General features: G+C 54.5%; 9 protein-coding genes across 9 annotated transcripts; 6 read left to right on the top strand and 3 right to left on the bottom strand.

The window, feature by feature from the left end:
* Positions 1–16: 16 nt before the first annotated feature.
* On the bottom strand, positions 17–1,415 carry M409DRAFT_22817 (uncharacterized protein; the record flags this gene model as incomplete). Its single annotated transcript, XM_033806506.1, has 2 exons — positions 17–337; positions 396–1,415. 2 exons carry the CDS (start codon positions 1,413–1,415, stop codon positions 17–19), a joined length of 1,341 nt encoding a protein of 446 aa, XP_033667652.1.
* Positions 1,416–4,232: 2,817 nt separating this feature from the next.
* Positions 4,233–6,044, bottom strand: M409DRAFT_54552 (uncharacterized protein; the record flags this gene model as incomplete). Its single annotated transcript, XM_033812750.1, has 2 exons — positions 4,233–5,988; positions 6,037–6,044. 2 exons carry the CDS (start codon positions 6,042–6,044, stop codon positions 4,233–4,235), a joined length of 1,764 nt encoding a protein of 587 aa, XP_033667651.1.
* A 548-nt stretch (positions 6,045–6,592) lies between these two features.
* M409DRAFT_66346 (uncharacterized protein) lies at positions 6,593–8,525 on the top strand (the record flags this gene model as incomplete). The annotated part of the gene is made up of 2 exons (XM_033816897.1): positions 6,593–7,135; positions 7,185–8,525. 2 exons carry the CDS (start codon positions 6,593–6,595, stop codon positions 8,523–8,525), a joined length of 1,884 nt encoding a protein of 627 aa, XP_033667650.1.
* A 1,893-nt stretch (positions 8,526–10,418) lies between these two features.
* On the top strand, positions 10,419–11,691 carry M409DRAFT_54550 (uncharacterized protein; the record flags this gene model as incomplete). Its single annotated transcript, XM_033812749.1, has 2 exons — positions 10,419–11,522; positions 11,662–11,691. The coding sequence occupies 2 exons, from the start codon at positions 10,419–10,421 to the stop codon at positions 11,689–11,691; spliced, it is 1,134 nt and encodes a 377-aa protein (XP_033667649.1).
* A 2,264-nt stretch (positions 11,692–13,955) lies between these two features.
* M409DRAFT_66345 (uncharacterized protein) lies at positions 13,956–16,421 on the top strand (the record flags this gene model as incomplete). Its single annotated transcript, XM_033816896.1, has 4 exons — positions 13,956–14,090; positions 14,156–15,102; positions 15,158–15,538; positions 15,587–16,421. The coding sequence occupies 4 exons, from the start codon at positions 13,956–13,958 to the stop codon at positions 16,419–16,421; spliced, it is 2,298 nt and encodes a 765-aa protein (XP_033667648.1).
* A 1,292-nt stretch (positions 16,422–17,713) lies between these two features.
* Positions 17,714–19,117, top strand: M409DRAFT_66344 (uncharacterized protein; the record flags this gene model as incomplete). Its single annotated transcript, XM_033816895.1, has 1 exon — positions 17,714–19,117. The coding sequence occupies one exon, from the start codon at positions 17,714–17,716 to the stop codon at positions 19,115–19,117; it is 1,404 nt and encodes a 467-aa protein (XP_033667647.1).
* Positions 19,118–21,179: 2,062 nt separating this feature from the next.
* Positions 21,180–23,223, top strand: M409DRAFT_66343 (uncharacterized protein; the record flags this gene model as incomplete). Its single annotated transcript, XM_033816894.1, has 5 exons — positions 21,180–21,264; positions 21,454–21,719; positions 21,772–22,054; positions 22,196–23,031; positions 23,065–23,223. 5 exons carry the CDS (start codon positions 21,180–21,182, stop codon positions 23,221–23,223), a joined length of 1,629 nt encoding a protein of 542 aa, XP_033667646.1.
* A 304-nt stretch (positions 23,224–23,527) lies between these two features.
* Positions 23,528–24,547, bottom strand: M409DRAFT_54546 (uncharacterized protein; the record flags this gene model as incomplete). Its single annotated transcript, XM_033812748.1, has 1 exon — positions 23,528–24,547. One exon carries the CDS (start codon positions 24,545–24,547, stop codon positions 23,528–23,530), a length of 1,020 nt encoding a protein of 339 aa, XP_033667645.1.
* An 846-nt stretch (positions 24,548–25,393) lies between these two features.
* M409DRAFT_22809 (uncharacterized protein) lies at positions 25,394–26,025 on the top strand (the record flags this gene model as incomplete). The annotated part of the gene is made up of 2 exons (XM_033806505.1): positions 25,394–25,475; positions 25,541–26,025. 2 exons carry the CDS (start codon positions 25,394–25,396, stop codon positions 26,023–26,025), a joined length of 567 nt encoding a protein of 188 aa, XP_033667644.1.
* Positions 26,026–26,277: the final 252 nt, after the last annotated feature.

The following is a 26,277-nucleotide window of genomic DNA, read 5'->3' as shown; positions in this document are numbered from 1 at the left end:
CACCGTCCTTTGACTGTCATCGCATCATCCAATATGCCGCCACTGGAGCGGCGCATGTCAACGCTGCGCCTATGAGCTTATACACACCATGGCTAGCGATATGGCTTCGAAGCTTTTCGGTCGACATCTTCGTACGAATGCTGCGCAGAATTCCGTCCGGTGACGGTTCGTCTTCTTGCGAGGCCACGGAGATGTCGTCTCTCGCTTCGAAGAGTTTATCGCACTCGTTCTTGTAGAGGACCTGCAGCTCCCCGGATTTCGTGATCTGGATCGCGAATGGCTCCTCATCATCGACACTCATCAACTCATGACCTTTTGCCTCTAGCGCACCATCGAGCTGCACAATGTCAGCAACCAAAGCATGTCTTTGCAGGCAGAAAATAGCAGCGACTTACATATGCAAGAGCAACTTTGAGACACGGTCTCGATTGCATCGCTTTCCACGCTGATCTCAACGTCTGCGACTCGTGATCGTAAGGCGACCGCACTCGTTCCATGACATCGATTGCCTTCTCCATGTACAGCTGGACATTCTTCGCCCACTGCAAGACGACTACGTCCTGCATCTGCATCAACTGATCGAGCATCGCCTCGGCCGCATGCCAGTAGTCCACTGCCACATCCGTGGCGGGCATCCCTTCGGCCTCCCTCAAATTCCCAAGGAGCACGTTATACGCCGCTCGCTTCCCAGCTGGCAACGCCTCCTTCACCTGCACTTCCTTGACCCACAAATCCAACTCCGCAAGCTCATTCTCCTCGCCACCCCCGTCGTCCAAGATTCCAAAATCCGACGTCCGCAACCCATGCAATCTCGCCCTCAAAGCCTTGATCAACACCCTCCTCGCATCCCTCGCCCTCCCTTCCTCCCCACCCCCACAAGCCCTGCAATCGCACTCAAACCCATACTGCTTCTGCAACAACGCCCTCCTCTGCCGCGCCGTCGTAATCTCATACATCTCATTATTATACGAAAAACAAATCTCCTCACCCTCCGCAATCTCCCTCTCCGCGACAATCTGCGCTTCATCCCCCAAACAGCAAGGGTCATTATGCGTCGTCGCATTCGGCACGCAGGAATGATTGAACCGCGAAATCGTCGGGTGCAGCCAACACGCACTCCCATTCCCGAACGTGTTGGCTTTGAAAATCCGCATCACTTTCGAGTGCAGGTCTGTACGGTGGGTTCCTTCGTGCAGGGAGAGGACGGATTTTTTCTGGGCGTCGGGCAGGGCGGCGAAGGCGGTGGTGATGTGGGTTTCGGTCAGTCTTTGAGCGGGGATGGCGATGTGCATTATGGTGGCTTCTTGGTAGATTACTTCGCCGGGGGAGATGGGCCGGTTTGCGATGCAGCCGTAGCCTTTGTTGGGGATGGGGAGGATGGCGAAGGGGTGGGAGTCTTCTGGTGAGGTGGCCATGATGGAGGTGGTCTTCGTTGGTGGTAGATATTTTCCTCTTAAGTGCTTGCTTGCCGATCCAGAGCTGTAGAAAAGTGTCGCGTGCCCAGTTTGCAAAGAAGAATTCTCTCGATGCTAAGTTCTTCTGCGACCTTGCAGTCCTGTCGCGCTTGTTCTCAATTCTACAAAGCGAGAGATTTGTCGGACATGCAATTGCGTGAATTTTGTCTCCCAAAGATGACCGCGCGTCAGATTCCGGATCGTTCCTGCTTTTCTTCCCACGGATGCTCGGAGCGTGAGTGAGCGTGATGAGTAGTATGGCTTCAGGACATATCCTACTGGCGAGAAAAAAACGTGTCGAACCGAGGACCCGGGTAAGCTTTGCGAGGGATTTCAAGCTTAAAAGGAACGTTAATCGAAAGACTCGACTTGCAAGACAGGAAGATGTGCTGATGAAGATAGGTGTGAGTTTGTTGTTGCTAAAAGGAGGTGAAGTCGGATGTGGAAGGTACGATCGTCACAAGTCCAAGAAATCCCAAGCCTTGTGTGCTTTGCTGGAGATTTGAGTTGCACTTCGTGGATGTGAGACAAGCAAGAGTTTTGGCAACGGCCGGGGGTGAGGGCGAAGGCGGGCTGCCAAGATTCAGGGGTCTTGAACTGGACGTACTTCTTCTGCTCTTCGATGTCCACTTCCTTTTATCTCCAATTTTCTTGAGGTTCCAATTTGGGCGTTCTTCGTTCGTGGTGAAAACCAAAAGATGGCCGGGGAGCCGGCTCGAAGGCCCGTTGTGGCGGCGAGGCTGGAGTCTGTGGAGTCTGTGGCGGAGGCGAGACTTCACGCCAAGCTAGAGGAACGGTAGCTGGATGGCAACGAGATGTACCAACATCCCGATGGCGAGAGATGAGAAGAGACTGCGAGGTGGAAGCCGAACAAGAATCAGGGAAGCACGCGATCGTAGGAAGGAACACCTCTCCCCCTCCTCCGCCATTTCTTCGAGCCGTTCGGCCCGGCCATGGCGTCGCAGTACGAGACGAAAAAGCGGAGAACTTTCGACGACCACGCACCAAAGGGCACAACTACTATATGCTTTGTGGGACAAATATTGGCTCGATACTGCGGAGAACAGAATCACACCTCATATCCCTTAGCGGTGAGGTGAGCGACTTCCCTATTGGCTAGCAGAAACGGCTTTTCGATTCGAGATATCGGCAGTCTCATCAGAGTGCGATGTCTGTCCATCATCAGCGATATGTATCGCCATTCTTCCGCCTTGAACTTCGTAGGGCTCTTCTGAGCACAATAATTCACTCCGAATATCTTCAGCTTGTGAGCACCTTCGGATTGGTTTCAAAGGACAGGGCAGAACACGGAAAAAATCTTAACACCTCGACTAGGAGAGGCCAGGCCCGAAACCGCTACACGTCCGATACATAGTCAAAAGAACCGAATGTCGGTCGCGCTGACGATCGCTACTGTACCCAGCCGGGGCCAGCGCAACGAGAATGGCGCCAAGACTTTCACATGTCGAGCGCTAAGTAAACTCTATGCTGGCGCTCCCAACAGGGCTGTATATAAGCCACATCTTCAGGCCCCTTTCTGCTTCTTCTTTCTCAACAACAACAACACCGTGGCCGCCACCGGCGCCTTGATCCATCGTGGGGTCGCCGCCGCTGCCGCCGCCACCGCCGCGAGCACGCCCTCGGGCGGAGAGGGCATGTCCAAAGCTCACTTCTAAGCTCACTCCCGACCTTACTTGTTACCTCACTTGTCCCCTCACTTCCAACCTCACTTCTAACCTCACTTCTAACCTCACTTCAACCCTCACTTCAACCCTTACTTCCAACCTCACTTCCAACCTCACTTGGCCCCTCCCCCTTATCCCCCTACCTCCCAAGTCAGGCGCTGGCAGCCAGGAGCTGGACTACTGCTGGCGCAAGGCGTTTCTCTTTAGTAAGGGTGTGACTTGGGAGGTAGTTATCCCTAACATCCCTATCGACCTCCCGCACAGCATCTCCTACTCCCTTCAGCACTACTACCAGTAACAATAAAAGCGATACCCCCTCCCAGACTTCCGACGCGGATATCCCCACTATCCGCCTATGTTCAGTCAGTGTCGGAAGAATTCTGAAGGGAGGCAGGAATCTACTTCTAAGCAACAGTTTAGCCGAGTTGCTAAGAATGTATGTAATTCTGTCCCTCAGGCGTGGACAAATACATTCCGGAGTCCATCCCAGTTCCATACAAAAGCCAGGGAATGGAGTGTACCAACGCTACCTTACCGTGTCTCCTTCCCTGTTCTCGTCGCTGAACCCGACCTAAGCATCCGAGAGACTCTCGTACATTTTTCCACTTGTTCACTTTCCCAACGACCTCGATTCCCTCTCTCTTAGTCAACCCAAAATGCCTCCAACCCAAAAGCTCCTGGAGTCGGGTCCAAGCGATCGACGACAACTTCGAGGTAAGGGAGGATGAATTTCGGCGTTGAAGATGCGAAGATTGGATTTCGTGCCGCTGGCAGCGTTCAGACCGTCCTCCGGAGGAATCCTGAGCCTATGGTTATGCGATGACACTAGGGCATCAAAGGTTCATGTCTAGCAATAGGTCACGAGCAGCATCCAGGGGCCAGCAGCGTCCTACGGTCCATGAAATAGGGCTTGACAGGCCCGAAACGTAGCGACACAACAATGAAAGTGATGCCAAAACGAGGTCAGGGGTGTCTCAGTCAATTCTCATCAAAAGCTAGCTACCTGGTCTGTGTAGCAAATGCAAGCTCCTTCCAACGCCACGCTCGAAAACAGATGTCTGGGTACATTGATAGATCAGGTGGGTGCACTGCTTCAGATCGCCAGACCGTTTGAATCATTGCTCTGGACACTGTCGCCTTGCGCTGGTGTAGCAGTGTCTGTCTTCAGCTTCTTAGGATCCGAGGCGCCGTCCATTTGATGTATGTTGGTGACGTCCGTCATGGCAGATCGCTTGGTTGCAGCTGCAGGTGCTGGAGGGCGATATCCTCCTCTGTTTTGGTATCCTCCTGCCGGGGGCATTCCTACTCTTCGGTTCATGTCGGCGGAGGGGTTGACGTAGTTGGTTGTGGTCGGTCGAGGCGCACCGTTCATTCCGTTCCCACCAGCAGTCTGAAAACCACCTCCTGCAGGTTGCTGCTGCTGTGCCGGCTGCGCACTACCACTCGCAGCCCCATTGACTTGTAATCGACTGACGGGGGCTGATTTGCCAGGATTGATGCCTTGCGTTCTTCTGATTGAGGGACTCTCTGCATGCGGATTGAAAGCCAAATCGATAGGCGGTGGTCGTGCTCCAGCGGGTTTGTTCAGCACGTCAGCGCTCCTTCCTGTCACAAACCCTTCCGGTATACCCTGAGGCGGTTGACGAGGACCTGCGAACCCAGATTCGTCGGGCTGATCAGGTCTCTGTGCTTGCCCGTTGGGTCCCGTCGAAGGCCGAGACTGTGCTTGATTCGACGTGTCAGTCGTTGAACCCGAGGACGGGTTCGACCTTACACCATCACCGTTCTGCAGTGCTTGGGCGGCAGGGATCTGTTGGGGTCTCTGTGCATTGCCCGGCGTGTGCGGAGGAAGCATTTTGTTGGCAGGCTGACCTGCGTTGGCTGGTGGGCGTTGAGGCGGCTGCGGTCGCTGTGGAGCCTGGATACCTTGCACAGGAGCTGGCGGTTGCACATTTGGCGGCCGCATCTGTGGCATAGAATGCATACGTGGAACGCCTTGCCGCTGCCCGTTTGCTTCTGGTCCATTCTGAGGCGGGTTGGCATTCTTCGCTGGTGAGGTAACATCGCTGACTGTGGTATCGTCCAGTCGAACCTCATCGGGATGGTTGAAGTCGGTTTCGTCGAAGATGTTACCTCCAAAATCGTCTTCAAATTCGGCAGATCCAAAAGACCCAGCAGACTGCACTGACTGAACGCTGGTGTTCCTCTGCACTGCCGCCGCTTTGTTCTGTGGAGGCTGCTCCGTAGAGGCAGGCTCTTTCTTGATGGGCGCATATTCTGGATGCCTGTGCAAGTTGTCGGCGTCCCACTTCGAAGGGGCAACCTTCACCTTTGACACTTTCGCAAGGTAGTCCTTGTCGTAGAGACAGTTGCCGAGGACATTGCCAAAGTTTCGCAGCGCTCTCTTCATCGCGTCAGTGGCGGCCTCCTTCTTTGCCTTCTCGAAAGCGGCGGCCTTGCCCTTGGCGTTCTCACAGTGTCCATAGCCAATGTCTTCATGGAATGTCCCGTCTTTCAGCGTTACTCGAACTATGGTGGACAAGCCCAGATTAATCCTGCCATTTGTTGCATTCTCGTCCACAAAGTCGATCTGCACGTTCTGAATGGACGAGCTCCAGCCGTTGAATCCGAAGACCTCGTTCGCGAGGTTTATGACCTTCTCGGCGGCCAGATAGTGAACCTTGCCACCTCCATTTCCTGGGCGTGTTGATATGTATTCTGGGCCAAGCTGCTTCTCGAGCCTGCTCTGGAGGGTGGCGATCTGCTGTGCGGTGTACTCGGAAGTATGTCGTTCGTCGCCGCGGAACGGATTGACGCTGGCGGGCGTGTCGCGGTATTGATCGCCTGGTCTGGGGACGGTGAGTCGAAGCAAGAGTGATCTGTTACAAGTGACTTACGCAGGCATTGTGAATTACATGTATGGTGTCCAGGCGGAGTTGCGCATCGTCTGCCGAGTCAATGTTGGGGGTGTGTTGATGTCGGCTCGACCTGAAGTTGGGATGACGCGAAGCGCGACGGGTGGAGTCTTGGCTGGTTGCGCGCTTCACGTGACAAGTGATGCCTGAGGCATCAACATCTTTTTGTCCGCGAATGATGGTCAATAGAAATCAGCGCATCAAACTCTGAGTCCACAAGTCCAGCCAGATATGAGCATTGGCTGTAAATTGAATAATTATTTCTGCCCTCGCGTGTCCCAGAATACCGGACCCTGGATCTGAAGCCGCGGAGGTATCACGAGCTTACGACTAGCCTGCGCATTTCCAACACCTTTCGACTTCTCGACTCCCCCACAACCGACTCTGCCAACCCTCTCTGCAAGAACGATTCAGACACCGAACGCCGACGACTACCGCGCCCCCAACTCTAGAATCGATCCGCCCTCCGACTGCACTGCTACCTGGGATGATCTGGCAATAGGACCTGCCACGTATCGCTAGTCCTCGGCCTGCCACTATGGCATATACACGCCCTCCGCCGCCCAGACGGCGCATAGGCTGGCAGGCAATAGCAGCGATAACCACACTCATATCATCAGCATGGCTGCCAGTCGCCCAAGCAGCGAAAAGCGCTTCCGACTATTACATCCACGACCTCCCTGGAGCGCCTGCAGAACCCAGGTTGGACATGTACGCCGGTCACTTAGAAATCACTCCTGAACACCATGGAAACCTCTTCTTTTGGCTGGTGAAGAACAGACACATCGCGAATAGAAAGCGAACAGTGATATGGCTAAATGGAGGGCCTGGGTGCAGTAGCATGGACGGCGCATTGATGGAGATTGGGCCATACAGAGTGAACAAGGACGGGACGTTGAGATTGTCAGACGGCAGCTGGGACGAGTTCGCGAATGTGATATTCGTGGATCAGCCAGTGGGAACAGGGTTCAGTTACGCGGATACGAACTCGTTCGTTCACGAGATGGACGAGATGTCGAGTCAAATGATCACCTTCCTGTCCAAGTTCTTCGAGGTCTTCCCAGACCATGAGCACGACGATGTGAGTAGTTCAGGTCTTTCCCAACATTAGCACATCTGACAATCCGCAGCTTTACATCGCCGGCGAATCGTATGCAGGCCAGTGGATTCCCTACGTCGCAAAAGCAATCCTCGACCACAACGCTGCCAGCAAAGCCCACGAATGGAACTTGCAAGGACTGCTTATTGGCAACGGCTGGATTTCTGGGCCCGATCAGTACATCTCCTACATTCCCTACATGTACGAGCAAGGCCTTCTCACTTCCGGATCGCAAGCGGATACGGTCGCACGAAACCAGGAGAAGAAGTGTCTTGAAGATCTTCAAAACGGCGGCGCGGACAAAGTCGATGTCGGTTCATGTGAAGCTATCATGCAAGAGATCCTGCGAACCACACAAGGCGATCAGGGCTGCATCAACATGTACGACGTTCGAAAGCACGACACATATCCCTCGTGCGGAATGGCCTGGCCGGCAGATCTGGAATTCGTCACCCCCTACCTGCGCAGAGACGACGTCCTCAAAGCGCTGCATATCAATAGCGACAAGAAGACGGGCTGGGTTGAATGCAACAACCAGGTATCGGGACAATTTTCAGCCAGGAACTCAAAGCCAAGCATGCAGCTGCTACCAGAGCTGCTCGAGAAGATGCCAATCATCCTCTTTTCGGGAGACAAAGATCTAATCTGCAATCACATTGGCACGGAGAACCTCATCAACAATCTATCGTTCAACGGCGCTTTGGGCATGGAGATGTCAAGCGGCATGACAGCCCCACGCCGGGATTGGACTTTCGAAGGCGAACCCGCCGGACAGTACCAAACTGCGCGAAACTTGACCTACCTCCGCTTCTACAACTCCTCCCACATGGTCCCATTCGACTACCCCCGCCGAACCCGAGACATGCTCGACCGCTTCATGGGCGTAGATATCGCATCCATCGGCGGCAAACCAGCCGACAGCCGCATCGACGGCGAGAAGGGTGTCGAGGTCAGCGTAGGCGGCCACCCGAACAGCACCGCCGCCGAAGAAGTCGAAAAGGAAAAACTCGAAGCCGCAACCTGGGCGGCCTACCGCCGCGCCGGCGAAGTCGCCCTGTTCTTCGTGATTGTCGGTGCAGGAGTCTTCGCCTTCTTCGCCATCCGCAGCCGCCGCCGAAAGCGAGGCTACCTCGGCGTCGCAGGCTCTGATCCCTATGATGGCCGTGGCGGACACGCGAGGTCGATGAGCGATGGACTGGGCTTGAATGAAAGGTACCATGAAGATAGGGATGTCGAGGCGGCGAGGGCGTACGACGAGGCGGAGTTGGACGATCTATCGCCGAACGGAAGGTCAAAGGAGCCGTTTAGTCTGGAGGACGATGATGAGGATGAGGAAAGGCAGCATGGGCGGTCGAACGGGCATGCGGCGTAGGAGTTGTTGTGTCTCGTTTGGGAGGCTGTCTCGTTATTGGAATAGGGGATGTATTGAACATGTATCGAAAGCGTTTTTCGCAACATAATAGCCACTGTCTACTTTCAATCACCACACGAGGCGAGTTCCTACGCACACGTTCTGGGCTCGAAGCTAACCAAGGAAGAGGAGGATCATCACTGGCACTCTGCGTTATGCATTGCACAATTCCCTACATCGCCACAGCAGCCTCGCGGTCACAACGATCTACACCATCCAGCCGCGCCACGAGTAGATCCTTCACGACTCGTGGCTGCAGTGCACTCGAGACCTCGCTCATCATCACCGAAGACTCACGGCGGTGCCTGCCTACCTACCAACCCCTCCCTCCCACCGGAAACCCCAACACCCCAAAGCAGCAAGTCAAGTCCTTTGGCGAAAAACGCCCTCTTTGCCGTCGACCGCGAGTGGGAAATGCGGTTCCTCGGCCGGAGGGCTTGCTGATGCCGCGTGCGTGGATCTGCCGGTGCCAGTGCCACGTGGGTGGTATGTGATGGATGGAAATCAGTGAAGGAAGGAAGGGGACTGGTTGTGGTGGCGTTTGCGTGTTTCGTCGGGAGGAAGTGGAAGATAGTGAGCGCAGTAGGTGGAAGTGTGGAAGCACAGACGTGGCTTAGTTGGGCGCATGTGGCCGATCGGTATGCCTATTACGGTGGATGCGCTCCTTCCCAACGCGGTCCTAGCGTGTGGCGTGGTTGCGTGGAGGTGAATGAAATCCCAACTCTCAAGCTCCAAATCTCGAAGCTGGCGAGGCATTGGCCAGTGAGCGAGGGAGTGAGTGAGTTTGGAGGATATGGCTTTCTTCGAAGACCTCGGGTTTAATGCCTAGAGGGGGTAAGAGGTCCGGGATATTGTGATTGAGGGGGGGTTTGGTGGTTTTGGTTGTGGTTGTGTGGGTAGAGTTGTGTGGCGTTTGGAGTTGGGCCGATAGGGAAGTTTGATTTTTGATTGTTGATGGTCACGGCATGGCAGGTGGGCGGAATGGGTCCAAACCGACATGTCCTATGCGTCATCGACGAAACGTGGGTAGACTGCTCTCGAAGCAATGGCACTTATCCCGCTATACTTCCGCATCCTGAAGAGGAAGGAACTTCAAAGCCAGCACGGCAGAGATTGGGTTGGGGTTGGGGTTAAGCTGTAGTACCAACAGACACACCACGCAAACGTGGCAGAGGGACAAGGTTCTGCGCAAAGTACCTCGGGAGATGAGTTGAAGCAAACCCTCAAAGCGCCACAGAAAAACGCCGTGCCCAACAAACGCATATGATCAAGAGAAGTCTCAATCTTTCCCGAATCCTGCCTACCGCACCACGTGTACATAAACTCCTTGCACCACAAAACCTCTCCTCGTGAATCCACAACGATCGATCCGGAAATCCCACTCAAGCCAGAAAGAGACACGTTTTTCTCTTTTTTAGCACTTGCAGTAAGGAAAGTGGCTTGCAGCAAAGTGCTAGTGCAGTCGAAGTGGTGTTTTTAGAGTTCTTCGCTGCAGCTTTCGCGTGCATGGGCTTCCTGCAAGCCACCGTCACATGGCATGGCGTTTGCGGGTAGAGGCGAGTGTCAGGCGAGGGAGTGGTGCGGATGACGACAGTGCGATTGCTGGGCTTGGGAGATGTAACAAGTGAGTAAGCGAGAGTTCTGAGTGTTGTTGTGTATTGCATGATGACTTTGTCGTTGCGATACCATCGGTGTGTTGCAGCGCTGCTGGAGATGAGGATATAGTTACGCGACGCCGTTATGGAGCCGTTGGAAGCGTTGAAAAGTCAAGCCGAGTGAATGATTCGGTGGGCCAAGAATTCGCAAGAGTCGACTTACCTCCATTGACAAACCTTCGCAAACTACAATATCTCCATGTTGCAAGCTCTTCAAACCCTGTTCACCCTCCGCTGGACCCAACAGCCTCAATTCCGCCCTCTGCCCTCTCACATCACTCGGACATTCGTACAGACACCAACAGGACCTTTGGAACTCCTCGTCTGCGAACCAAGAAAGCCAAGTACACGCAGCACCCGCCCAGCGATCTCCTTCGTCCATGGCGGATACGGCTGTGCAAGCGTCTGGCTGGATTGGATGACCTACCTCTATGAACACGACTACACAGGCCGGTTGTATGCGTACAGCGTACGCAATCATGGTGCTAGTCATGCCGTCTCTTACTTCCAGATGGTGTTCAACACTTCGCTGGACGGCATTACTAGCGATCTCGTCGCTTGCATGAATCATGCCCAGGAGCTGAATGTGAACCAAAGTATGACGATCGTCGCTCATTCCGCTGGAGGTGGTCTCGCTCAATACGCCCTCGCCAAGGGCCTAATCCGCGCCCGAGCACTGTGCCTTGTCGATGCTGTGCCGCACTACGGTATGGCCGACCTGTACTGGAACTGGTTCAAGCACGATCCCTGGTTTCCTCTCAGAAGCCTGCTCCATCTCGGCCATCCCAGCTCTCCTCTGTACACGCCAGCGCTCGTCCAAGGGGCATTCTTCGGATCAAAGTTCGATTCGCGAGACGTGGCGAGTTTTATGCAGTGGATGCCCTGTTACGAGAGTATGGGATGGCCTATTGGCCAATTCGGCGGCTTTTGGCGGTGGCTCAGAGGTCGCAATGCCTGGCTAGATATCAAGGACATACTCCGCCATATCGAAGTTTCGCGAGCTGAAGACGAGGACAAAGATAGCATCTGCCTGATAGTTGGTCTGGAGGACATGATGTACGACGAAGGAATGCGCAAGCGGGTGGCAAACGAGTATAGGCAGTGCATATACGATCTCGAGAGTTGTAAGAAGATCGACAGACGTAGTTGTGGCGGTGCCGAAGAGAAGGTGGAGGAGTCGGATATCAACGGGATTATCTCAGAGCGAGAGAGAGGTGTTCGCGTGGTGCTTGTCCAGGACGCAGGGCATCATGTCCAGAACGATGTGCAAAAGACCGACGCCGCGAGGGCTTTATGGTCGTTTGTAAGCCAGGTGTCATGAGATTTCGGAGATTGTGTAGACGAAGGTCGGACGGAAGAGCATCCGTGATATGGAGACGACTTGGCGTTGACGGTGTTCGCAATAGGTCGGGAAATGAGTCAAGAAGCTCACGTACTTTTAGATCCCGCTGCACAAGGGCAGCGGCGTGTGATTACGTCCATGATTCGACGCTGATCATTGCTCTTCTGTCCACGCCAGCAGCCAGTGAGATGTCGACGGTTCTAGACTCTGGACCCTTCAGCCTTTGAGCCAATGCGGGATGCCGATCATCAATGTCACCAAACCTCGTCATGGGGGCTGAATAATGCATGCGTGATCGAGTCGACCGACCCGGTTCGGATTGCAATATTCACATCGTGTGGCGAACTGTTACTCTCTGAGGTCGTTGTTGTTGATTCACTTCACCCATCGTGAAGATGCAGACAGACAGCAGACGTCAAAATTCGACCCGCTTGGCTGAGGTAATTGTGATGTCAAGCCTGCAGGCAAAATTGGACAGCTGAACCTTAGGTCGACCTCAAGCCAAGACGCAGAACGGCAAACGGATAACAAGTACACATATACAAGTGCCGGTGCCAGGAGACTAGAGCACCCGAACCACCACGGGCGAGGCGACACCTTTACGCCGAATTCTGCAATGCTGTTCCCGCAGTCGGACTGACCTGCACGCGTCTTGTAAGCCACCCATGTACGGTGGTCAGCACTCAACTTGTAGCGGCACTGCGGGAGACGCAATGCCTACCGAGAACGGCGGTAGAATACTTCCACTGCCCTTCTGGAAGGAAAAGCTTGACGTCCTAGTCTGCGCACCTTGCGAGCTTTGGGGATGGCTGGGGTGGGTGTAACTTCGTAAGGCTGCGAGGCACAAGCCACATCCACTGCGGCTTCGGCAGTAGCGTGGCTCCTGGACGTTGAACCTTCTGAGCCGCCCGAAGTATCGCGATCCTATGACACCATTGAATAGCAGGTCGATATGCGCCAGAGAAATGCGGTCTGGCAGGTTTGCTGGACTGAACTCCGAACTCGCCGAGCTTATTTTGCTTATCGCCAAAAGTCCGTGATTGAAAAGTGATGTATCGACGAGGTGCCTCGTCCTCACCGAGCAACCTGATGACAGGACTGTGGTGGTTTCGGCTGGCCAACTTCCGAATCTTCCAACTCGCGGAGCCATTTCCGGATGGGATCGTGGTTGTGGAGAATCGACCGGTGAAAGGGAATCCGATGCTGAGAATGAGGCACAGGAGCTTGACAAATGATGTTTAAGCTGGCCTATGTGGAGATTGGGGTCTTTTAGGGGTTTTCTGCGCTGATGTGATGACTGTTCACAATTGTTTGACTTCCGCAATGGAAGCAGCAGTCTCTTCCGAGCGATGCGCCAAGTGGCTTGGCAGAAGAACTGCATTTCCGCTGGCGATGTACCGCAAGAGAACATGCCGTTTCTCTGATAGACTTGGTGAGTGCATCGTTGTGGACGGGTCTCGTGCTGCAAGATAAGGTCGCTGTCTGCAATGCCGTGGTGAAATGCCTGCGTCATGCTGATGCAGGACGCTGCACGTCCAACTAAGCTTTGGAACGCCTCGTTTGCGACATTGCTCGCGGCCCCGTGGCAGCCCTGTCTGTGGCTTGAGCGCGGGCGGCGACGAAGGATTAGCCCAGGCTGCTGGGAAGGGCGAGAGGAGCGCGAGGCAGGGTCACCATGGCCGTGCAAGCCGGCCGGTGCCCAGGATGCAAGCAAGCAAGATTCACGAACGGGCATTGCGGCTCGCACTCGGCTGGCGACATGCACAACAGACAGATATGCGTGGAAGCCAGTGAAGCGCCAAGCATCGCCTGGCCCTGGTATGGCTCCAAGATCGCCACAACACCCACCCCAGACCCAATCGTCGCCCGACCCGCGTGCCGTCAAAGCCGAGTGTCAAGCTCACGCTCTGCAAGCGGGACGCTGAGCCCGCCCCGAACAAGACCCTGGCGTCAGTCTTCTCACGCGCTGCTCCCCATCTATCACCAGCCCGTCGTCTTGGGCCCATTCTCGTCCGGCGACTGTCCGCCAAGCCCCGGTTCGATACCCACAAGACAGCCACGGAAGCGCCTCGAGGTTCCTGGAGGCTCGTCGATCCTTCAGGCCTTGTCAGCCTTGGCGATGCGTCCCCTCGCTCGGTATGCAGCCCTCTGTGGCTCCAGTAGCGACTGTACATAGAGCTGTGTATGGCGCAGCATCTCCAGATATGCACAGCATGCTTCAACTTTCCTCCCATGGACCCTCGCCAGCCGTATGCCTACTTGCTCTGCTGTCCCGAACTTTCCAGCATTGTAAGCCACGGTTCTCTAGGCACTTGACTCTCTCTTCCTGAACCTTTTCTCAACCTCACCCAGTTCTGAAGTTGTTCAACCGTTGGATTTTCCTTTCTCGTGGTTATGCCTCCACGTCCCATACGACCCAAAAACGATCCAAGTGTGCCTGAAGGAAGCGATGCTGGCAGCGACTCGAAAGGAGGGAAGCGCAGGGCTGTTTCGTCTGCTTGCATTCCCTGTCGAAAACGCAAAAGCAAGGTAGGCCTGATTCTTCGGCGGGGAAGTGTGGTAAGTTTCGAAGCCTACTGACAAAACCCTTACAGTGTGACGGACAGTTGCCAGCATGTTCAACTTGCGTGGCAGTCTATCGAACGGAATGCAGCTACGATGCCGACAGCGACCATCGTCGAAAGGGTGCCCTCAAGAGGGACATCCAATCTCTCCAACAACAAAACGATGCTCTGGACGTTATAGTGGCTTCTTTGAAAAGCCTACCAGAGACAGAGGCCATCACACTACTACACAACCTTCGAGGCGATACTAATCCCAACGAACTCGCGGACTCGCTCAGGAGCAATGTTCGACTCCCTCACAGCTTTGCGCCTCAGACGCTTGAAGCGGACTTTGCGCAGCAGATCACCACACCTAATACCGCACCTTACGATAGTTCCACGACGTTCCCCCCTCCCCTCCCAAGGACCGACTCCCAGGATAGCACCGACCTCAATTCATACAACCCAAGTACCACCTCAAGTGCGATAATGGAAGCACCGACGACCTGGTTCCGAGTACCGCAGGACGCAGAGCTCGTCGAGCATCTCCTAAGCCTCTATCATTGTTGGGTGCACCCCTTTTATTGTTTCGTTTCGTGGGACCATTTCTTACACGACATGGGACGAGGAAGAACCGAGTTCTGCAGCGCACTGCTGGTCAATGCCATCCTCTCCTTTGCCTGTCACTACTCAGACCGAGCAATGGCTCGCACTGATCCTTCCAACCCAGGGACCGCTGGAGAGCGATTCTATGCCGAAGCGAAGCGTCTCTTGGACCTCGTCGACAAGCCTACGATTACTAGTGTCCAAGCTCTTGGAATTATGAGTCTGCGAGAGACGTCGGCGGGGAGGGACAGCAATGGCTATCAGTTGGCAGGGAGGTGCGTGCGAATGGCGTTGGAGATGGGGCTGCATTTATCGGTTATCAAGAACGGTATGCGGCCGCCGGAGGCAGAGGTTCGGAAGGTGGTGTTCTGGGCCGTTTTCAACCTAGAAACGTAAGTGATCCTGCTTCCACTTCACGTATTGGATTTTGATACTAACAGAATGCAGAATCATAGCCGTGGGGTTTGGTCGACTCTCGCAACTTCCACGATCAGCGGCCGACATCGAGACTCCATCGACGAATTCGAGGTCAGAAACGGTAACATGGCGGCCGTACGAAGATGTCAACGTGTCGAACAGCCCGAGCGCTGAGCAGCCAGCTCGCGCAATGCTGTTCAAAGATCAGCTCAGCAAGTTGTCTGAACTGGCCAGCGATATGGTCAACACTTTCTACGCCCCTCGCGAACGATTCACGAGCAGACGACTCGCGGCGACCTACGCTCAGTATCAGTCCTGGTACCAAAACCTGCCAGATGCGTTTCGATTGGAGAATACTTCTCTGCCGCACGTGCTGGTGCTGCACATGTACTACTATGGCTGTGTTTTACAGTAAGTCAATTCCCACGGATCAAACGAACTCACAGCTAACCATTCCAGCCTATTCCGACCTTATATCAAGTTGGATCTCAGGGCAGCGAACTTGTACCCACGCGATACGTGCACGTTCTGTGCCAACGAGATATCGGCTTTGATGAACGCGTTGCGGGCGATGTATGGCTTGCGTCGCGTGACACTTGCGGTGACAAGTCATCTGCTTTCAGCCAGCACTATCCATCTGCTCAACCTTCCCTCAGACGAAGCTGCTGCGCACTTGAGCCAAGGGCTACACGATCTGGAAGCCATGTCAGTTAATCACCGATTCGCAGCACGCGCCGTGGACATCGTCCGCTCCTTGTCGAGCAAATGGAAGATCGCGCTGCCAGAAGGTGCAGCATCTGTCGCAGTCTACCGCATGACGGGCCAGCGAGAGATCTCCTCACCTCCACCATCCACCTTCTTCGCAGCCTCAATCGACCGCAAGCAGTCCTCCGAAGGCAAGACACGATCTGGCGAAAGCAGCCACCAACAATCCCCCTTCGAGCCCCCAAGCGGCGGTACTCAACTGCCCCACCATCCATCCCAACCGCAACACAGCACCTCCATACCAACATTTTACAGCGACCCAACGATCCCCTTGGACGCCCAGCAGGCGCAATCGGCGTTTTGGACACCCTTTCCCTCTCAGGTCATGCCCATCCCACAGTACGACATGGCCTCCACCATGATGGAACTTTCGCAGCTCGACGGCCAGCACCAGGAGTGGCATTTGTACGGCGGGTCGAGCGGGCCTCCTCCACCGCCGCCGCAGGACTACCACGGTAGACATGGCTCGGCGCCCGGACGGCTGGATGAGGACATGGGCGGGATGGAGAATTGGCATTGGCAGTCATGATGAACGCATAATGGGATTACAGCACCGATGGCGAGGGAAAGAATTGTGGTAATGTGTTTGATGACGATGATGTTTTGATGAGCATTTCTACGGAGTGAAAGAGAGGAGTTTTGGGCTGGGCACGACAACAACTTCCGGGTCTGGGTGGTAGGTTTCGTTCGTAAAGCGCACGGGTTTTCGCGTCGAACCAATGACCAGGGTGTTTGGGAGGTGTTGCTCCGCGGGGAGAGGGAGGGAGGGGAGCCAGCTTCTTCTTTGCATCGTTCAAGGCGCAAACAGCAGCATCGCTTACAGGAGTTTTTTTCTCTAGATACAATTGACCATGAAATCAAAAGAAGACATGGAATTCACTCAGACGATCCTCCTATTCCACGATGAGACGACGTCGGATGGATGCTTCTGCACGTCTGCGCCACGCCACCCAAGACGGATGTCCGGCATAAGGATCGCAAGACCCTGCGTGCGTGTGGTGCATAAAAATAATGCTGCAACCGAGGCGCAGGAGAGAAAGTTATCAGGGAACATTTGGCCAATGTGTTTTTTGATGAAGTTGAATGCAACGTTGGGATTGATGAAGATGACTTTTGTCGATCCGGCGAACAATACGGAGTTGGGAGAGTTGGACGCCGGCATCTTTCCGATGTAACGTCAGTTGCTGTGAATTCCTTGTTGTCTTTTTTCTCTTTGGTATCATTTCTGGAGTCTTCGATGGCTGATGAAATAGACATGGACAGGCGTCTGTAGTATTGGGTGGCGAAATTGATTTGAAGATGTCGAGGTCTAGATTCTTGTGAGGGGCCCGACGGGGGTTGTCGATGACGCAACTCCGAATGCCGTAGATGAAGCAAAAGTTTCTCGAGACGAGACGAGCACGCCGCTGTGGCTCGGTTTGGCTGGGATTGATGCGTCGATGAATACGAGCCACACACCCAGGAAGTACGAGTAAGAACAACTTCACCTTTGACAAACACTGCAGAGTCACAACCCCACCAGCAAGTTCGATTCTGTTTGGAATCTGCAGCTCTTGGGGAGGATTACAAACAGCTCCAAAGCTACCTCACCTCTCACCACAGCACGCGACTATCGGCGATCCAAACGTCATCTCTGCCCGCAGCCGTCAAATACAAACCACAGCTCACGCATAGCTTGACCTGCGAAGGACGACCGCCAAACTGTCTCAACGAATCCCCCTCCGTCTCTTCACCACCACCTCCTCCGCCTTCAGGACGGCGACCACCACACAGCAACGACTCGGCTCTCTCTCCCGCCACTTCTCCTCCTCGTCCTCCATCATGGCGCCGATTCAGAAAGAGTGCGACTACCTAGTCCTAGGCGGTGGTTCGGGAGGTCTGGCGAGTGCGCGGAGAGCGAGTGCTATGTATGGCGCGAAGGCGATTGCTGTGGAGGTTGATCGCTTAGGAGGGACTTGCGTGAATGTTGGGTGTGTGCCGAAGAAGATCACCTGGAATGCGGCTGCTATTGCGGAGATGCTGCATAAGGAGGTGAAGCCTTATGGGTTTAGCATACAAGAGACGGGACCGTTCGATTGGGAGGGGTTCACGACTAAGAGGGAGAACTATGTCAAGAGGCTAAATGGAATCTACGAGAGGAACTTGAATAACGACAAGGTGGAGTTCTTGCATGGGCTTGCGACGTTCCAAGATCCTCATACTGTCAGAGTGACGCTGGACGACAAGAGCGAGGTGGATATCAAGGCCAAGAAGATTCTGGTGGCGGTTGGCGGTCATCCCAACGTCCCGCAGAACATCCAGGGCTCTGAGTTGGGCATCACTTCAGATGGCTTCTTTGAGCTTCGAAAACAGCCGAAGAAGGTTGCCGTGGTCGGTGCTGGGTACATTGCGATTGAGATGGCGGGCATGTTCAACGCTCTCGGCACGGAGACGCATCTCTTCTACAGACATGACAAATTCCTGCGGACGTTCGATCCGATGATCCAAGAGAAAATTGCAACCGAGTATCAGCGCCAAGGCATGCATCTCCACGCCAACTCTTCCCTGTCAAAAGTGGAAGATATAGGCAACGGCCAGAAGAGGCTTCACTACAAAGACTCAAACGGGGAGGGCACGCTCGATGTGGACACCGTTCTGTGGGCGATTGGCCGAAGTCCAGAACTGGAGAAGCTCAATCTGGAAATCACAGGCGTCAAGCTCAACGACAACGGCCACATAATCGTCGATGACTACCAAAACACCAACATCGACCACATCTACTCCCTCGGCGACGTGTGCGACAAGGGCTTCGAACTCACCCCCGTCGCCATCGCCGCCGGCCGCAGACTCTCGGACCGCCTCTTCGGCGGCAAATCCGACGCGAAGCTCGCCTACGAAAACATCCCCTCGGTCGTCTTCGCGCATCCCGAAGTCGGCAGCACTGGTCTAACGGAACCCGAGGCGCGGGAGAAGTACGGCAGCGACAACATCAAGGTCTACCAGACGTCGTTTATCGATATGTACTACTCGATGATGGAGCAGGAAGACAAGAGCCCGACGGCGTACAAGGTCGTCTGCGCGGGCAAGGAGGAGAAGGTGGTCGGCTTGCATATTCTGGGTAGAAGCTCGGCAGAGATCTTGCAAGGGTTTGGGGTTGCTATCAAGATGGGCGCGACCAAGGCTGACTTTGACCGCTGCGTGGCTATCCATCCGACTGCGGCTGAGGAGTTGGTTACGCTGAAGTAGAACAATGCATCCATGCAGGGCGCCGGCCGGGCCGATTGTTGGAATTGTTCGCGAAGAGAAACAAAACATGCACAGAGCATCATGCACGCATGCATGCATGCAGGTAAATAGATCGACGCAGTATTGTATCCATGGGACTGCGTCATTCCAGACTGATCCACGACCCAACAAGCATCTTGTTGTGTTTCTTTCCTCCCTCCCTCCCGGCTTCTCGTCTCCGGGATCTGTACCTCAAACGCGGTAGCACTGAGCATGCAGCCAATTAAACAAATCTACCCGGTGACGGTGACGGGTGCCCGGTTCGTTCGCTACCCTTCCCAGCTTCCCCAAAGTCCAGATCCTCGAAAGACTCTCTCAAAGACCTCTTGGAGTCGTGACGTGACCATGGATACAGTAGTCATATCTCTCAGTAAGGTACTAGTTCAAAGCACACATTCCCAAAACCGTTGGATTGCCAAAGTCCCAAGTACAAAACCGTTGTTGCTGTCTGTTATCCGCCAGGGCTAGAAAGGCACGCCAAGCGAGACGCGGGTATATCCGACCAATTAGAGGAAACTTACCCCTGACGCCTCGAACTTCACCCTGATGGCGCGAGCGCGAGGAAAACGCCTCGTGGTGTTGGGAGGCGAGCTGAGAGGGCGCGTATGTCCGGGTGGTGGTTTTGTGAGAACTGCCACGTGGCTAGGCTAGGGTGGGCGGGAGTTGAGGACATGCATGCGTGTATGCGTGGTGAAGGAGAGAGATGGAAAAATAATGATCATGCCTTGTTTGTTGACGGCGTTGCCAGCAGAGACTTGTTGCTGCCCGAAACCGCAAGCATGACGCGAGCCACACCACGCTACCGCACCTATCCAAGATCTCGGAAACGGCTGCGAGGATCCCGCCTGTCCTGTCCTGTGCCTCGTGGCAGGTCGCGAAAGTTCCAATTTTGGGGAGCGAGATAATCCTAGTTGATTTTGTTATTGCGGCTGTGGGGTTTTCCTGTTGTTGCACGAAGATCTCCGAGCGGGAAAAGCTGGAGGGAAACAAACGACTGGTAACATATGACGTTGAGATCATGGATCACTGACAAGGATGTATCGATTCTTAAATTCTACCGTCGGGTTGGGACTTGGGTTCGTTGGGTTGCGCGATGAGAGAATGTCGCAAGGTTTGCTGATCGATGTGAGACGATGGATATTGATTGAGGACGTCAGACGGAATTCGTGGGGGAGAAAAGAAAAGGATAGATGAGTGCAACATCCCAAACGGGGAACCAAGCATTTCGAACTTCCAGACGCAGCTCTTCTGCTTCTGGACTTGCTGTTTCCTGCAGCAGACGTTTTGGCGAACCCCGTTGGCACGCAGAAAAACAAAACTTCAACCGCCATCGCGGCATCCCCGTGTGTGCCAAGAGGGGGCAAGCACTGCACGCCTCACCCGTGCGCTGCCGAGACCCATTGGGCAGCGCCCACGAGGATCGCGTTCTGGATCCGGTCTCACACTGCCCAAAAGCCCACGACAGCCGCTTGGGTGTTGGCAGCCACATTCGCCGTGTTTGGTGTGTTTATCAGCTCACCACGTACATACATGCTTTGGAATTCGAGCTCGCGTGGCCGCCTGATCGCTTGGGTTTGGGGAAGCTAACGCTTGTAGGGGTGTGTGGGTGTATGGCAACGGTCACATGCGTGTGTGTCGACCCTGGTCGTCACGCAAGCCTTTGTGCTGGGTCCTTGATTGCCGGGGTTTCTGGGCCCTGGTGATGGGTTGTTCTGGTTGTTGGGTCGCTCTGCCCATGCTTGTGTCTCGGCGGCGAGGCAGGGGAGAGGTTGTCAAGTACATGTATATCTGTTGCGCTTCCGTCTCGTCATTGATTGTTGCATGTCTTGTGGTGTTTGATCTACTTCCTGCAACAGCCCTTTTCGATCAACGCTCCTTCTAGACCGCGCATCTTTTCGCTTACTGCGCTCTTTGCGTCGAGACCTCACTCACTCATTCATATACATCCTCAACACCACCACACACGATCATTGATGGATCATCTCTGCCCACGCCAATCCTTTCCCCTCGCTCCCTGCCTCTCATGCCTTTCCCAACCCACCACCACCAACACAACCACTCCACGGCCAGCAGCATCAACAACCACCCGCACCCGCTTCGATCACACAGTTCCACAGAGGACATCCTGGCCACGAGCCCCGAGGCTCCTCCTCCGTCGACCACACAGCCGGCAACGCTCAGCCTCCCTCGACCGAATGACAGCAGCAACAACTCCAGAGGACACCTTTACGCCAATGCCTGATACTCGCCCGATGGCTTCGCTTCGCTCCCATCGGTTCCTGCGAAAGCTGCAACAGTCTCAACCCAGGAGGGATTCGGCGACGGTGCCCGGGTTGGAGGAGGCGGTGGCGAGGTTCCAGTGAGGCCGCCGCTCAGGCCGATGGTTTCGTTTGGTGAGATTTCGATGGTGTCGTACTATTCGATGGATGAACCAATCTTGGAGAAGGAGTCGAACGGGAGCCGTGGAGGGAGTGATTGGAGGTTCTATGGGTGTTTTGCTTGTCTGGCTCTGCTCAATTTCGTGTGCGACGTTAGCTTTACTGCGTTGGCGACCGCTTTGCCGGTAAGTGTTGTTGAGCAGACTGTACCTCGTCTGATGCTAACATACCTCGCAGACGATCTCGCAAGATCTAAGCCTCACGGCTGTACAGACCCTCTGGATAACCGGCTCTCTACTCCTCTCCGCTGCCATTGCACAACCACTCTTTATGCGACTCCCTGCCGCCTTGGGCTGCAAAGCAATACTTCTCTTCGGCATTGCAGTGTATATCACCGGCTCGATCCTGGCAGCTTGTGCAGAGGACGCAACAAGCATCATCGCCGCACGATCCATCGAAGGCTTTGGTGTCGGCGCCATCATGGTCCTGACCCAGCTTACATTGAATCAGATCGGGCGTGGTCAAGGACATCCGGCACATCATGGAAAGATATTTTCGAGGTCCGCTTCACATGTGTTCTGGCTAGTTATTGCCGCTGGTCCCATCATTGGTGGCGCTTGTACCGAGACGATTTGATGGCGATACATCGTCTGGATCCAAGCTGCATGCTCTGCACCCGCACTGATCGCTTTGCCATTCCTGCTTCGACTGCCGTATGTGGAGGCTGGATCAATCTGGCGAAGACTGTTGAAAGTCGATATTCTTGGCTGGCTTCTACTCTCTGGATCGCTTGTATCGATTGCCTTCGCGGTGTCCTTGGGCGGCACGGCACACGCTTGGAACTCCTTCAACATTTTGGTACCCTTAATCGCAGGCATGATCTGTCTCCCGTTATGGTGCATATACAACCGCTACCGAATCGAAGCGATCCTTCCGGTCAGCATCTTCAACAACGCCAGTGCAGCTGCAGCCTGCTTCGGTGCCTTCGCCCACGGTGCCATTCTGGCGGCCATCATCTACCTCGTACCAATCTTCCTTCAGCTGCAAGGACTCAACGAATTGGTATCAGGTGTTTCGCTGGCTCCTTGGACATTCAGCATTGTGGCTTTCGGTCTCTTGGGCGGTGCTGTGCAATCTTTGAGTGGGTATCGATGGGCCATCTGGACCGGTTGGGGCTTTGCGACGCTTGGAGTTGGTTTGATGATCTTGTTTAAGGAGTCCACATCGGCGACCTTCTGTGCACCTATTGGTCTCATCGGGGGCATTGCTCTGGGCTTGCTGCTTCCAAGTCAAACAACAGCCATCGAGTCGGCTGCATCAACGGACGACGAAACGATCCACGCTGCTCCCCTGCACATCTATCTCACCACCCTTGGTCAATGCTTCGGCGTCCTTGGAGGAAGCAGCATCTTCCTCAACAAGCTCAAGAACGACATGCTGGGCAACTCATACCCCAGCAGCAACGCCCTGAACTATACCAAACACGCATTCTTCATGGTCGAAGTCGTCCTCGACCTGCCCTTCGAACAGACCGGCCTACGATCGAACCTGATCGCCAGCTACACGTCTTCTCTCCGTCCCGTCTGGATCACCGCCTGCGCCATCGCCGGCCTGGCTTTCTTCCTGAGTTTCTGGTTCTTGGAGGACCACACGCCTTCGCGGAGGCCCTCACTGCCCGAGTTGGAGTGAGATCTGCATCTACTGCACATACCGTCATTCCTGTTTTTGAGCGGTTTCTTTGACTTGTGTTGCTTTGAGAGCGAATGAGCGAGCGAGGCGTTTCTTGGGTCCAGAGGATGCTTTGGCCTCACATCCCTCCACGGGGAGCTGAAAAGCTGATTGCGCTTTTTAAAGCGCTTTATTCTTTTTGTTGACGAGTATCGATACCCCCGACTGTTGTCGTTTGTTGTATAAAGATGTGTACAGTAGAGAGGTACGCATAGTGTAGAGAGAGCAGCAGGAGCAGTCCTGGCAGTAGTCAGAAGTACAAGACTCACTGAAACTCAATCTCCACCGTCTTTCCATTCAGTTGTCCTCTAATGCCTGAATCTTGTGAATCTTCCCGCAAGTGTGGCCATTGCGGATCCAATCGCGAGCTCCCTTCCAGGACTTTTGCAAGGCCATACCAAGTGGCACACCCTCTGTTATCAAAAATGAGTGCATCACCGGCTCGGAGCTGAATGGCGGCGAGGGCGAGGGGCAATTCTGGCTTGAAACTCGTAGCGGCAGGACTTGACAGTCTGTCCGAGCTCTGGCTTGGTGGTCTTACTGGACTCTCGTCGGCATTTCGATCCAAATCAACGAGATCATGCCAGCTATCGGCTTGAACAGCCTCGTCTTGCTCTGCTGGCTCATCGGCACTGCCGCCTTCGTATTCTGGCTTCTCCGTGCCAAGCACGATGACAGCATCGCAGCCGAGCGAGACATGAGCGATGATCCCCCTCTGCCCATTGGGTCGTCTCATCCCGACCATGTGCTCGGGCGTCGAAACAGACAGAGTCGCACTTTTAGCGCGATTAATTTTGAACATACTTGGGAAAGCATCGCAAATGACCCCACTGAGCTTCCCTGGAGGAACGACCTGCCTACACCTCGCACCCTCGTGTCCGGTATGCAAGACATACTCCAGATCTTTGGCTTCCGGCGTCTGCTCTAGGTCCATAACTTCATCCAGCAGCTCCGGCAACACAGGCACAAGCATCTCCGGGTACACATAAACTCCCGGAAATCCTTCCACCTGCAACACTCCTCCTCTGGCTTGTATGCTGTGGACGTGCATTTGGTCCATCGGACAACCCATTTGGCAGTGCCCAGTATAATCGAAGAAGCCGCTCTGGATCGAGGGGTAGGAATCCTGGAGCTGTTGGCCTAGCTGATGGTTTACTTTCAGGAGAGGGGCTGTGACGGTTCTTTCGTTTTCTGATAGATCGATGAAGTGGAGGTTCAAGTCTTGTAGGTTCATGGTGCGAATGCGGTCGCGAAATGCACGAATCCTGTCCGGTAGTTGGGCCATGGCGCTTGTACGGTTTCTCTTCCTTTGCCTGTAAATGCGTGGGCAGGGCGGCCTGCCCTCAGTTCCGGCTCACACCAGAGTAGCAAGAACTGCTGACTGTTTTTACATCCAGCTTGTGTTTGAGCTAGCGTTCCCGTGGACTTCACCTAGCAACTAGCATGTGATAAAACTCAAATCAATGCTAGACCCGAACTACGGACGTGTTGTTGTGCACGCACAGCGAACGGATCCCGAACAAAATCGCGCAGCTTCCTACAGTCCAGTGCTCTTCATGTTACCCGAGAGAGGAGTTCGCCTGCCACCATCATGGAGTAGGCGTACCTGTATGTTGTAGAGACCACAGAGCATCTGATCAATCCGGAATGCAACCCCAAAATCGAAGATTCAACAAGCCAGACATGGAGAAAACAGCAGCTGAAGTCAACCTTCACCTGACTCGCGCAGTTCTTCCACAGGACCCTGACTCCCGTCACCCGAGGCATCGCGATCGCCATGAGGTCAAGGCGCATGCACTCGGGTGCGGAGTTCCGACTCCTCCCTTGCCCGGCCGGGCAGCCGCGAAAATGGAACCGCATCTAGAAATTCTGCCGTTTGATTCCCTCACTTCATCGCTCCGTTTTCTCATTTCAACCCTCCGGACCTTGCTTTCACGACCGTGACGACTTTTTGACGACTCTTGGCATTCTTTCTTTCTTTGGCACTGGAAGGAATAGAAACAAAACAAAAGCACGTGGAAGGATATTGAGAGGCGAGACAAAGGCGCGTGGAGAGTGATTTTACCGCGCAGGCGATGGGGAGAACTGCAGACGTGACGAGCATCGACGTGCGAAGGGCAACATATCAGTCATGAAGATCTTCGCCTCATCACACGAATTCGACTACTCCTGGGAAGAAGTATCGACGTGCAACTGGCGAAAATACTGTCCTTGTGAGTAATAAGTCCCTCAACATCCACTCACCACCCCACCACCCACTCACATCTCTACTACACAGGGAACGACAAATCCACGCACGTCATAGCAGTCGACACCCTCTCGCGCACCCTCTCCCCCCAAACCGGCATCCTCCGCACCGAACGCCTCATAACCTGCAAACAATCCGCGCCGCAATGGCTGCGCAGCTTCCTCGGCGGTCAGGATACCTCGCTGGTCTACGAAGTCTCGTACGTCGACGCGGCGGCAAAAAAAGTCACCATGTGCTCGCAGAACATGACCTGGTCAGATCTCCTCTCCGTGCAGGAGACGGTCGTGTATCGCCCGGTAGCGGGAAAGGTGGGCAAGACGGTGTTTGAGCAGAACGCGAAGATTATCGCGTTGTGTGGCGGGTGGCAGAAGATTAAGAATGGGATCGAGGAGTTTACGGTTGAGAGGTTTCGGCAGAATGCTGCGAAGGGGCGGGAGGGGTTTGAGAGGGTGCTGGCGATTAGTCGGGAGGTGTTTGCGGAGGAGAGGAAGAAGAAGGGCTTGCAGGCGATGTAGGACGTCGTTCCAAAAGGGGGGAAGATGGTGGGGAGGGTGATATCAACTCGACTCTGTTGTTGTTGCTCTGTTTTGCTTTGCTTTTTCTGATTTGATCGTTCGAAGCGAGCGGGAAACGGCGTTTTCATGGGAATCTGCATTTTCGAATCGATGGGCATGGGAAGGAATGACAAAAAGCGAATGGGGCTCGACTTTCGTTTTTGTATACAGATGAGCTCTACTGATACCCGGCGTGAGAGACTTCACTCATGA

This window comes from Zasmidium cellare (genome assembly GCF_010093935.1).
Source record: "Zasmidium cellare ATCC 36951 unplaced genomic scaffold M409scaffold_17, whole genome shotgun sequence".
NCBI lineage: Eukaryota > Fungi > Ascomycota > Dothideomycetes > Mycosphaerellales > Mycosphaerellaceae > Zasmidium > Zasmidium cellare.
Note: the sequence above shows the minus strand (reverse complement) of the source record. Positions and strands in the feature narration are given on the sequence as shown.